Source organism: Brassica napus, chromosome A5, assembly GCF_020379485.1.
Source record: "Brassica napus cultivar Da-Ae chromosome A5, Da-Ae, whole genome shotgun sequence".
In the NCBI taxonomy this organism is placed as follows: Eukaryota; Viridiplantae; Streptophyta; class Magnoliopsida; order Brassicales; family Brassicaceae; genus Brassica; species Brassica napus.
The window spans coordinates 276622-290191 of record NC_063438.1 but is presented as its reverse complement, the minus strand read 5'-3'; the positions used below and the strand labels follow the sequence as shown (position 1 = coordinate 290191).

Here is a 13570-nt window from a genome sequence, read left to right as displayed (position 1 = left end):
TAATTAAACTAACATACGCATAGGAATATTGTCATTTAAGTGTGCTTGCTTAGATGCTAAGAGACTGTCTCAATCGTCGACCCTCCCTCCTCATTTGCTTTGATGGATCTTGCACTTCTTTTCTTTGTTTTTATAAATGAATATTTATTTTCTTCTTTTTATATTTTCATCAAATGTACGTAGCTTTTAATTCTTTAGCTTGAGTCATTTTCAGAATATGGCTTTAAGACCATTTTTACACATCAGAACCTAATAAGTGCTTTGTCGTGAAGAGGATATGATTTGGGTTCCGTTGGAATTTTCTTTTCTGTTTTACAAATTGACAAAGACCTTAATGCTCCACGCCTTTTCCTGTCTTACTTCAAATAACACTGGTCTACAATATATATAACATAATTTGGCATTTGCGTCATTCAAATATAATATCACTAGCCTGGGATATTCTGATTTTCCTAAATATAACATGTATTTTAAATTAAAACTCAAACACTAAAGCTTATATTGCTTAATAATGTTTACTATATTTTCATCTTAATTTTAAACTGAACTGTTATATGATCAAATAATATTTCGCCCACATACAACATGGGTCTAATCCTAGAATTAGTTAAATGAATTTTGCTCGTCTCTTATTAGTTGCCTTCACCGTTTTTTCTTCTTTTTATTTCCTCCCCTTTTCTCACTCTTAATGTTGAACACCATTACAACTATTATAAATCTACAACAAGTTTGGTGAAAATGTTATTTTAATAAGTACTAGATCGGGCGGGTATTTCTTTTATGTTTTTAGTTTTTTTTGTTTATATTAAATGATGCATTTGTAATATTGAAACATAAATTTATATTGAAAATTAATCTTTGCAGCTATAATAAAAATTAAAATTAAAATTTTAATAAAATATTTTGATATAAATTTTAAATTTCCTAATTAAAATAATATAGAGGTGGTCATATTTTTTCCAATTTCAAAATCTAAGTTTCCTTAAAGACAAAGAAAATAAATTTATAAGTACATAAAATATATAAATATATTTGGAACTATAATTTCTATTAAAATAAATTTGATAAAGAAAAATAATCTTGCTGTTGTTATTTATTTCTAGAGCTTGACCCGTGACCGTATGAATATTTACTACACATTTGTTAATATAACATTTTTAAACATAACAATTTCATTTATTACTTTGAATAATTATATTTTGTGATTTTAATCATCTATTATATCACAATGTATAATATAAACAAATCCAATATTTATAACTAATTGGACTTATATTGTGAAAGCATTATACTAATATATGAATAAACTATTTTATATTTTATTTATATGTTATATAAATTGATTATGATGTGTGATTTTTTATTTTTTTATTTATTACTTATAAATATTAAAAATATTGAATATGTTAATACAAAATACATTAGAAAATTTATTTTGGTTATGATTTGATAAAAGAAATCTATTATTTAAATTTTGGAAAGACATTAAATGCTTAAATCTATTATTTAAATTAGGAAAAGACAAGCATGCTTAAATATAGGTTCAATAAATATCTCAATGGCATTTTAATGTAAATAAGTGGTAAAACTAAGGGGTATTTCTATTTTGTACTTTTCTTTTAATAATATAGATTTTAATGTACACACGGTTGGTTTTGTATCCACTTGGTTGGCTCTTACGGCGGCCGTAGAAATAGCGAAACAATGGGTGTTCAGTTTTTGCCATGTTGGGGTAACTTTATTCGAATTATTATTGTTTAACCAATCATAGAGAGAAAAGGGTGATTATATGAGTATGATCATAAAGAGAATAAAATTCTCCATTGGTCAAAACATTCCCCAAGTTGGGATAGAGTTCTATGGGAATCTAGAAATCTATCAAAATATCATGTACGAATGTTCACCGTGATTGATAAACAGTAGAATTCCATAATCTTGCACATTTTCAAGTGAACCATAACTCTATGAATGAAGTTTAAGAATATTTGCAATTATCTTACTGAGATAATTTTTTAAAATAGTGTAACTCTATTATATAATATAAAAAATATATACATATATATAGAAAGCAGTTCAAAAAAAAACTTACTGAGATTATATTTCTTCTCATCCTTGTTTTTCAGGTTTTTTTTTTTGCTGCAATATATATGTGATGTTGGTAACAAATCTAGATTGAAGTTATTGCCGAACCAAACAGGCTCTGAGAACATTTGTATTCCATTATCCTCCACTTTAAAATCATCAGTAGTAGTGTGTTGAATCAAGTTGGAACGAACATGACATTTCATAATTCACTGCAAGGACGCATAGCAGCAGGACCGGCTCAACACTGATAGGGGCCCTAGGGCAAAAAAAAATTTTTTACTCTCTAAAATTTATATAAAGATAATATTTAAAATATTTTTAAAATTTAATCAATAATATTTTGTATATTTTGTAATGAAAATAAAACTATATACATATCAAATAATTTTGGGCCCTTTTCAATTTTATTTATTGTATTTATAATTTTTTTTATATATAAAAATATAGATTTATAAAAGTTTGGGCCCCTTATTTATCATTACAAGGGGGGACACGGACTCGGACCCGGGGCGGTCGCACTGCTTGTCCCCCCTTGTAAGCCGGCCCTGCATAGCAGACACATCTTCATGCATGACTTGGACGATAACACAATTTTGCTTCTAATAAAGGTAGTGTTATCCCATTTTGCTTACTAAACGAAACCAAATCTGCTAGTGCTTTGCAAGCATGAGGTAATGTAGAGTTAGGTTTGAAGCACCAGGGAGTGGGGTTAAAAGATAGGTAAGATTTAAATAAAGGTCTAACAAATGGGCCCATTAAACAGAATGGATGGGCTAATAAGTGGGCTTAGAGCTTTACGAATACTTTTTTTTTTTGGGGGGGGGGGGGGGGGGTTGGTGGTGAAGGTGGTCTTGAAATCTCCCAAATTCTCAATAACGGCGGAGGGAGGGTTAGCGAAGAAGAATGGAGATGATGCAGCAGGAGGAGGTGGCGGCGGCGGCGGCAGCAGCTAATAAGGCTGGATCGGAGGTAACTCAAAACCAGACGATTTACATCAATAATCTCAACGAAAAAGTTAAGCTCGATGGTAATATCACCTTCTTCTTATTCTTCTTATTGGTCTTCTTAGTAGTAATGGGAACGGTAATTAATTACAGAGGTGAAGAAGTCGCTGAAGGAAGTGTTCTCAGCGTACGGAAAGATAGTGGAGGTGTTGGCGTTTAAGACATTGAAGCACAAAGGACAAGCTTGGGTTGTGTTCGACAATCCCGAATCTGCTTCCAATGCTATCTCCAAGATGAATGGATACCCCTTCTACAACAAACCCATGGTACCCCCCTTCCTTTTGATCCTTTAGGAAGCTCTGTTGGTGATTTGCTGCTACTAGTCAAAAATTGGAATTTTTTAGGTTGTTATGTTTAAGTTTGCTGAGATGTTCTCTCGTAGTTTATGATCAATCACTTTGGCTGTGTCATATCAAATCTTCTTTCCTTGGCAGAGAATACAATTTGCAAAAACAAAATCAGATGTTATCGCCAAGGCCGATGGTACTTTTGTTCCTCGCGAGAAACGAAAGCGACACGAGGAGAAAGGTGCGTGCGACTTGTTGTTACTCTTTTTTTCTTGCATTGCTGCAACTGTTGTGCATGTACATTCTTCATTTGATGAATCTTTGTTGCAGGTGGTAAGAAAAAGAAAGAGCAGCACCATGATTCTACACGTGTGGCCATGCCAGCATATCCTGGTGTCTATGGATCTGCACCTCCTGTGAGTCAATTCACTTCTTTCTCACTTTCACTATCATTCTCTTCTAATCCTTCTCCTCTTAAATTTGTCTCGCAGCTTTCCCAAGTACCATACTCTGGTGGTGGTGGTGGTGTGAAAAGCAATCTTCCGGAGGCGCCGGCACCCCCAAACAACATCCTCTTTGTCCAACACCTTCCTCACGACACCACTCCTGAGATTCTTCAGAATCTCTTCGACAAGTACCATGGCTTCAAGGAGGTTAGGATGGTTGCAGCCAAGCCTGGTATTGCCTTTGTTGAGTTTGCTGATGAGATGCAGTCTACGGTTGCCATGCACGGACTGGAAGGTTTCACCATTCAGCAAACCCCTATGCGCATCACCTATGCTAAGAAATAAACACCATTTGGTGGTTGTAGTATTGTCTTTGCATCTCTGTCTTCTGTTTTTTGTTGGAGATTTTTATATATTACAATTATCTAACTTATAAAACTTTCATCCAGTTAAACAACAGAGACAATTTGCCTTTTTAACGGGCTTTTATTGACCCAATTTATCTTTAGCTTAGCATTGTGGTGTGTTTATGAATTCTCGTAGTGTTGCACAAAAAAAATGAATTCTTGTAGTACTATCGTTCAAGAATAAAGAAAAGAATAAGCAATCATTATTTGATGTTGGATTGGTCAAAGAAAAGTCTTTGTTGTGTAGCTGTTTTTCTTTGTTTCTGATGGCGTCAGCGGTTCTTAGCCAGGTCAACACTCCTGCGTCGTCAATAGAACTGAGTGAGTGAGCTCTCTCGAAACCCTTTTGAGATTTTTGGACACTCCATATGCATTTAAGTTACTGAACAACAAAACTAAGCATTCATTAGACAATGTCCCATATTAAATGGCAGTGAGCATTTATAGTAGGAAACACGAGTGTGATACGGACACGTAAGCTTTTAATGTGTTTTATAGATTTGGTGATGACTTCATTGTCAGACTCTCTGTCTCCTCTTTTTTTCTTTACAAGTAAAAAGATTTCTTTGCTGATTCATCTATTCTCTGGGTGACACCATCTAATTCGTGTATCGCACTCACTTCTTGCTGCTCTTCCATCTTGTGTTTCTTTTAATCATCGGCCAAAGCTTATGAGAGTACTCCATTTATTCCTAATATGTAGGATGTTGAAAAACATTTTTGATGTTTTTTGAAAAATAAAGATTTTTGATGTTTTAGTATTTAGGAGATTCTAGTATTTAAGATGTTTTTTCTATTCTAAGTAAACTTTAATTAAATCAGAAATTTTGTAATAAATTATATTTTATAGTTTATTTTGTAATTTATTAAGTAGATTTTATTTAAAGTTGTAGTGATATTTTTAAAATAAAATCATTTTAATATGTATGTCTTTACCTAAAACATTATTTTACCTAAAACCTTTTATATTTTCAAACGGCGAAATTACGTACTATAACACATGTAGATGCATGTGCAAGCACGGGAGTTCGTCATCTAATGTTACAGATCATGATTTTATAATACTACATGTTAGTATATGTAAGGAAAATCTTTATAATCACTATCTCTTCCCATCGTTCTAGTAGTTATCAACCAAAACTGCATGTACATTTAGACCAAAAAATAATAAAAAGTTTAGACCAAAAAAACTGCATGTACATGTTAATACTTTTTCACAATAGGTGAACTCTAAACATGTACATTTGATGTCACTATACTATATGTACAACTATTGGATACCTTTAAACATTCGCCGATTAGGCTCTTCAATTAATATAGGATTTTACCTAGCTTGTAACTTAGTAAGACCACAAATTACTTTACCTATCCAGAGTCTATGTTTACACAAGCGTCGAGGATTCAACAGTATATACATAGACCAAATACTATACACAATTAATATGAGAGGGAGGAATGATATCAACATAGGGGCCTTACAATCTCATCATATTTTGAATGCTTTTCTTTAGTGTTAGAGAAAGTTAGGCCAACACGCAAAGCCCTACGTGCACTCTTTCATTATTCTTCTCTTCTTTTGCCCCCAACAGTCTTTGACGACCCACCTTCCCCTTTTTTTGATCCTTCTCTGTCTCACACACACGTATGTTATTAATTCAAATGAGTCTCCTATTATACTTTGGCATTTGTCATCATGATATACAGAGAAAACTATGATAACATTTTATGTATGCAATATAAACGTTACAGAGAGAAAATGTATAATTTCATATTTGAATGTAAAAGCTTTAAAATATACTACAATAGCTTAAGAAAATGTAATGTAGATTACCACTAAATAGATAATTATAATATCAGTTGTATTTTGATGAATCCGTGATTAAAAGAAAACATTTGTATATGTTTCGGGAGTAGTCGAATACTTGGATAGTAGGAACTTTAATTATATGTTTGGTCGATCTTAGTTAGTTTTTTTTTTTGAACTATTTTTTTCAATCTTAGTTAGTTAGAATCAAATATCCTTCATATATGCTATAAAATATACTAGAATCGAGTAAACATCCAGAATTCTAATTTAATACTGACATTCCGATATGCTATAGCATTTGTTTGGTTTTCAAATTTTTTTAAATCTTTCTTTTTACAAAAAAAAACTATAGAAAATTTGACGGATGTATAATAAATTAATTAATAAGAGGAAATTATGTTTCTTATTATAGTGTAGATGCTATAAGATTAGTAGAGAGGTAGGCCTAAGATATTGCTTGTCAAAGTGTGACAGGCTGCATAGGATCCTGCAAACAACACTTCATATGGTACACCTACGGTTTATATAGAGTTTGTGAAATTAAGGACAGACAAGACCCACGTTTAATTTTTTTTTTTGAATGAAAATAAAAGCTTGTACACTAGCAAGTATTATAAGACAATTGATTTGTTTAGATCTAGTTTCTTTTTAGCGCTCTTCACTCTCTCACTTTTCTTCATCAGCCCTTCTTTTGCGTGAGGTGCCATCATAGCATGGCATGGTTCTTTTGCCTTACGTAAAACACAGTCACGCCAATATGCATTATACATATTCGTGTATATATGTTCCATTAATGCGATCTTTGGGCCTATATATACAAAGCTTCCATAACCACACCTCCTCATATTACAAAACATCACATATCTTCTTGGAAATGCGGATGAGAACCTCCACGTTGGAGAAGCAGGGCACGTGCAAACCAACAAACACGAGATCTATCTCATGTAATTTGCACGTGCTCCCCTCCTCCAACATGAGCTCCTCACCATTGACATTGATGTTATATCCTTCAACCTTTCTTTGACATATCCTCTCCAACATGATCGGGTTCAGAACAGCCAAGGCTCACGTTTTCTTTGTTGGTCTTTAACTCCTATTAATTATTTTTGTTACTGACCTATATGAATTAAATTTAATGGTTAGTAAATTCTCGTGTATATATATGGATGTTTAGTCATGTGTATGCGTGTTTGCGTTTGCTAAACTTAAACTATATTTGGCGGTAGTAAGAGTGGACTTGAGACTATATACAGATATTTACTTTTCAGGAAAGTCTGTTTGCGAATGGTTCCAGTAATTAGGTTGGTTGATCTGCACAGTTTCTTTGTATATGGTGGTTAGTTTTTCTCTTGGGAATTAAGCACATGCACATGTATGAATATAATGAGACTGATGTTGAAATTTTTAGAATGTTTTGCTGCTAAGTTGAAGAAAAGGTTTCAGTAGTAGTGTGTACTGACTCCAACCTTTCTTAACAATTAAGTTGACGTTTAATTTTTTTTTTTTTTTTTGTAAGTGATGAAATCATTTGTGCATAAGGATAATTAACTATTAGGAAGCTTTCAACTAGCTTAATATATATCTTCTTGTCTTTGGACACCAATAGTTTGAATTTATTTTGTATATTTTATGTGTGATTTCCTCTAGTGATACTATACAAGCAAAGAGAATAATATGGTATTAATATTATCTTTGATATACGTGAAAGAAATGATCAATAACAGTGGAAATGTATAGCAAAGAGAAACTATTACACCAAAAAACATTACATCATCCAAATTTCAATTCTCTTATTATTCAAGCTTTGTCTTCGTAAAGTCTATGCTAGTTTATTTATAAAAATTGTTGTTTCAAAATAAAACAACATTTCAATGTAAATGTTTACACAAGTAATGTAATAATTAAATAGATATATATATATATATATATATATTTTTTTTTTTTTTTTGTAAATGTCAACAGAAAAGAAAACCAACATCTCTATTAAAAAAACATGATATACATTTGGGCCTTTTTTTTCTTTACCTTTGATACCCATTGGGCTTGAATACGACCAAAACAAAGAAGATGAACAGAAATGAAGAAAAAGAGGTAGAGAATCGACGATAGCTTATCGTCCTCACTATCTCAGACAGTGTTCTCTTCTTCTCTCTCTCTCAAAAATGGAATCGAAGGTGGTAGTGGACGCAGAAACGAAATCGACAGAAGAAGAAGAAGCACACGCCATTGTCACTTGTCCTTGTCTACCAATCGCCTCGCTGTCTCTCTCCTTCTCTCCCTTATCAACAACAACAACACAGTTTAGATTCTCACACCTCTTCGCACATCATCCAAACAAGGTCAAGATCCCAACGCAGGCCTCTTACCTCACACACCTCTCCCTTTCCTCCCTTTCGTCTCCTTCTCCTCCTTTGCCTTCCCGAATCTCCTTCAAATCCACCTTCTCCGCCAACCCCCTCCACTCCCCTCTCTCCATCGTCCCCCGCCGCCCCCTCGACCCCTCCTCCGCCGCCGCCCTCCGCCGATCCGCCGTCGTCTGGTTCCGGAACGACCTCCGCGTCCACGACAACGAGTGTCTCACCTCCGCCAACGACGAGTGCCTCTCCGTTCTCCCCGTTTACTGCTTCGACCCTCGCGACTACGGCAAATCCTCCTCCGGCTTCGACAAGACGGGTCCCTTCCGCGCCCAGTTTCTCATCGAGTCCGTCTCCGAGCTCCGGAAGAATCTCGAGGCCAGAGGGTCGAACCTCGTCGTCAGGGTCGGGAAACCGGAAGCTGTTCTGGTGGAATTGGCTAAGGAGATCGGAGCCGACGCGGTTTACGCTCACAGGGAAGTGTCTCACGACGAGGTTAAGGCGGAAGGGAAGATAGAGAGTGCTATGAAGGAGGAAGGCGTTGAAGTTAAGTTCTTTTGGGGAAGCACTCTCTATCATTTAGACGACTTGCCTTTCAAAGTTGAAGACTTGCCTTCCAACTACGGAGCCTTCAAGGACAAAGTTCAGAAGCTTGAGATTAGGAAGACGATCGCAGCTTTGGATCAGTTGAAAAGCTTGCCCTCTCGTGGAGACGTTCAGCTTGGCGATATTCCTTCTCTCTTGGACCTCGGCATCAACCCTAGTGCCCGAACCAGCCAGGTTTGTTGTGCTTTATTTGATTCCCCCTACTATGTGTTAGCATTTAGAAAGGTGGAAACTTTGTTTGAACGTTTTGTTCTGTCTAGGAGGGGAAACCGACGATGGTTGGAGGAGAGACAGAGGCGTTGACTAGGCTAAAGAGCTTTGCAGCTGATTGTCAAGCTCGTTTGACCAAGGGAGGCAATCAGAAAGGAGGGAATAACAGTGTGTTTGGTGCAAACTTCTCTTGCAAGATCTCTCCTTGGTTAGCCATGGGAAGCATCTCTCCTCGTTCCATGTTTGACGAGCTCAAGAAAACTATTTCTGCTTCAACCACCCCCTCTACTCCAAGGTAAATGGTCGCTCTTTCAAGGTTGACATATTAAAGGGGTAGTTTTAGCAAATACTTTGAAAATGATTTTTATCAGGAACGGACCAGGAGATACGGGATTGAACTGGTTGATGTATGAGTTGCTATGGAGAGATTTCTTCAGGTGAGCGAGCTCCTGCTTACTTTTAAATTATATCCACTTGTAGAATTTGTCTTTTGTCTGAATCTATCTTCTTTTGATAACTTGGGAACAGGTTTATAACCAAGAAGTACAGCTCGGCCAAGACGCAGGTGGAGGAGGCTGGTCCTGCTACAGCATGTACCGGCGCTCTTGCTTAACCTTCAAAATTATAACTATCTGGTGTATCCCATAGTTTTTGTAGTTGCGAATTTATCTGCTATCTGAGGCAGGACTTAACTGCTACATCCCTGAGTGTCCGGAGAATTGAATTATAATCTCATTTTGTTTGCTTAATCAAGTTGCCGCTTTCTAGTTCTAAACATTTTTGATCCGATCCGATCCGATCCATTGGTGTTATCACCACGTTGAGAGGGCTAAGAATGTATTAGAGATACTAATAAAAGTAAAAGCACACGAAAATAATCAAATTTGCAATCCTAACTACTACTGTTTTTAATCTTTAAGACATGCGTGAATGGATCGTAGAAAAACCAGTCCATTAAATCTGACCAACCCTTCTATATATAGCCAATGACACAACCCCAGTTCATTTTCAATATTCTTTAGACTTGTAATACATATGTTTAGCAAATTATTACAAAGTAGCTCCTTTCTCCTTGGCTTTTGTTTGCTTCTTCTTTTATATGATGCCTGAAACTTTCAAAGAAGACAGAACAACGAAGATGACCCAAAGCAACATGAAATAAACAGAAGTAAGCCAAGCCCACAGCCTTGGACCTCCAAGCTCAGCTCCTATAATCAACCTTCTCAACACCAGCACCACTATGCATCCCACTGATGTCGCAAAGAATATCAGCAGAGAGAAGCTTAGTCCTTTCGCATTTTCTATGTATAGAGGCTCTCTGTATGCAAAGTAGTTGTACACTGTGTTTATCAGCCACGGAACTCCAATCCCCACATATATGTTCACCGAGTTACTGCAACCAAAAAAAAAAAAAAGATCATTGGAACATCTTTTTGATTAGTTTGAAATGGCTTTTGAGTTTTTTTCTTTTTAACCTGCAGGTGATGTTTGCTATGGCTGAATCTGCTGTGAGTTGTCGCTCTGCAGCAATTTTACTTGCTACTAAATCTGGCCATGAAGTTCCAGCTGCTAGTGCTGTGAATGCTATCACATATGGGTTTACACCTGCAAGAGTGTTACAATTGTTCAAAAGCTAATATCATATTGAATCTTTTGATGGAAGTTTTCAGAGCTTTATGTGTGTGTGTACCAGTGACACAGCTTATAAGGTCGGTAAATCTTGTGACAACAAAGGCTACTCCGCTGATGAAGAGAAGCGAGCAGATAAAAGCGATCCAACCGTGAGCAATGTTGCAAGGTGGCACAAATGCAAAAACAATTTTCCAAGGGGCAAGGACCAATTGCCAAAAGGATTTGGCTATTCGAAGGTAAATGCTATCAATTTTCTTGGATTCAGATGTTTCCAACTGTTTTGATTAGGGAATTGGAAGAGAAACAAGTTAAGACACTTGTGTTGATGATGATCTAAAACAAAAGCACACGGTAAGCTGAAGACTCTTACCGTGATTGCATCTACGAATTGCTGTTTCCAAATGTCAAAAACAGTAGCATTCTTGGCCATACGCTTACTCGTAGAAGATCCTACTGGAGTATCTGCCACTGTATGATATGTGATGCCTACAAAGGTGTTTGTTACAGGGGAAGTTTTAATATACAACAGTCACAGAGATAACGTGGATTAGTAATTACGCTGAAGTTACCTGCATCATTGGTAGCTGAATGAATAGAGAAGATATCAACAATGTTTCTGTTTCCTGATTCAACAGCTCTCTGAGCAGCATCCGAATACACGTCATGAACATCATTGTCATCTTTTGATGTATCAATCTCCTCTGGAACCCACTCCTCTGGCCTATCACCTCTTGACCTTTTTTGATAATCATATACAAACACAAAGATTCAAATCATTAGCGGAAATCCATTTTGCAGAAACTAGTAGTACTATAGGCTGGAGAAGAAACCCCACATTGGTAAAGACAAGTAAGGCCAACGCTTGTCTTGCGCATACGCGTGAACTAGAAGTAAACCGTATTGCAGGACCGTTAATAATGCCTCCACAAGTGTAACTACATTTGGTGACCAGACCTATGTGACACATGAAAAGAAACACCATCTTAAGACCACGTTCATTGAGTACTAAACTTCAACAGAACATGTTTAGGCAGGTAGTTTCACAGTAAACACTACCTCAAGGATTATGTATAGCCAAATGTAAGCCCAAAAAGACCAAACCAGCTCGACTAGCCAAACACCTAAGTCGGATATCTTTTTGAGTTCTCCAGCCTTTGGCATCAGGACACAAACAGCGTGGATAGGGAAAAGATCAAAAGCAGCCGAGCCAACAAGTGTTCCAGGACCAAGACCTATACAAACAAAACAACAATGTGTCAAGACTTTTAGAGCTAAAAAGTCAAGTACAAGACGAGACCTCCAGCATAGCGCTCGCCCATGTTGCGAAAAGCATCGATAGTAGCCAGAGATATCTGAGGGAAGCTAGTTCCAAACGCCAACAAACTGATGTCTGCGATGGTAAAGTTCCAAACTTTCTTGTAGGTGATGACTTGAGCTTTAGTAACGGGGTCAACTGAAACCACTTTACGGGAATGTTTCACCACATTCTCCATAGATTTGAAGAACCTTGCGGTGATGGCTGACAAGCCGATGAAGCAGTAGGCGAGACCGAGAAAATACAAGACAGCTCGGAGACCATCAGATAGATTGCTTTCTCCGGGGAATAGAAAGTAGCTTTCGCATCTTACATGGCCAAGAACCTTAGAAGACTGCTGCAGCTCTTGAGTCTGGTTAAGAATCGAGGCCATTGTAGGATGATGATAACACTTGTGCTCTCACTGGGGAAAAGAATCTGCCACATGCAACGATTATAATCCAATATAAAAGCGAAACAAACGGAGCATGCAAGTAAAAATCCAATGTACCAGAATAAAAAAAAAAAAAAAAAAAAAGCTACTTTCTAGTCTCGGGAGATTTGCATGTGTGTGTGAAATCAAAATCCAGACAGAGATCAAAAGATTGGGTTCTTAAAACCTCACGAACAAATCTCAGGCAAGTTAGAAGAGAGAGAGCATATAAGCAATGAAGAAGGTAAATCTGAAGAAACAGAGTAACTCATAACCACCACGTGTGGAAATGGAAGAAATAGAAATAGAAACAAATCAATGCTAACGTACCGGAGAAAATCTCGGTGAACGGCATTCACAATCCGCCGATCACGGGAGAAGGATTCCGAGGAGACAAGTTGATTGGATTTGGCGGTGGCGACTTGCGAGCCATTTATTTATATTGTTTGTAATCAAGGCTTTCTTTCTAATCGAAAATCAAAATCCCATCCCTGCATGACGGACGACTCTTCCACAAATGTATCTCTGCACGGATCTGTGACCGACACGTGGCCACAAATTATTTGATGTCTTTGTTGACTTCGTGAGATTTTACTTTATCGCCTTAATTTGGCAAGTTATAAGAATATCAGACCCTTATTATAATTTTTTTTATTATTAATTTTAAGAATAACATAATTTATAGCATCATATCTTTTCACATGCACAAATTAATTTGTGCTAATCGATTAATGAGTTTGTATATCATCCTTGAAACGTTTGCTTCCAACATAAAATCTCTCACATATGAGACCAAGATTTTTGAGATTTATGCCTCCGACTCCGAGCTAGTATTTATATCTGCTTAAAATTTGTATTTTCTTATAAATATTTTTGCAAGCCTCACGTGAAACCAAAACTACAAGTAATTTTGGGAATTACATCCTCGATATATATGTTCACATAAGTAAATCATAATTATTTGAGTAGTTGGTCTACACTTTTCTTTGATATATTTAGTGAGCT

General features: G+C 36.2%; 3 protein-coding genes across 3 annotated transcripts; 2 read left to right on the top strand and 1 right to left on the bottom strand.

The window, feature by feature from the left end:
• The first annotated feature begins 2910 nt into the window (after nt 1–2910).
• LOC106450442 (U1 small nuclear ribonucleoprotein A-like) lies at nt 2911–4330 on the top strand. Its single transcript, XM_013892095.3, has 5 exons — nt 2911–3112; nt 3183–3355; nt 3524–3617; nt 3707–3792; nt 3868–4330. Exons 1-5 carry the CDS (start codon nt 2989–2991, stop codon nt 4165–4167), a joined length of 777 nt encoding a protein of 258 aa, XP_013747549.2. The 5' UTR covers nt 2911–2988; the 3' UTR covers nt 4168–4330.
• A 3776-nt stretch (nt 4331–8106) lies between these two features.
• On the top strand, nt 8107–9955 carry LOC106450444 (blue-light photoreceptor PHR2-like). The gene is made up of 4 exons (XM_013892098.3): nt 8107–9170; nt 9257–9501; nt 9578–9643; nt 9735–9955. The coding sequence occupies exons 1-4, from the start codon at nt 8199–8201 to the stop codon at nt 9817–9819; spliced, it is 1368 nt and encodes a 455-aa protein (XP_013747552.2). The 5' UTR covers nt 8107–8198; the 3' UTR covers nt 9820–9955.
• A 255-nt stretch (nt 9956–10210) lies between these two features.
• Nucleotides 10211–13098, bottom strand: LOC106450443 (magnesium/proton exchanger). Its single transcript, XM_013892097.3, has 9 exons — nt 12896–13098; nt 12136–12570; nt 11895–12070; nt 11674–11792; nt 11408–11574; nt 11209–11324; nt 10897–11113; nt 10682–10811; nt 10211–10599 (listed from the first exon to the last, which is right to left on the bottom strand). The coding sequence occupies exons 2-9, from the start codon at nt 12524–12526 to the stop codon at nt 10302–10304; spliced, it is 1614 nt and encodes a 537-aa protein (XP_013747551.2). The 5' UTR covers nt 12527–12570; nt 12896–13098; the 3' UTR covers nt 10211–10301.
• Nucleotides 13099–13570: the final 472 nt, after the last annotated feature.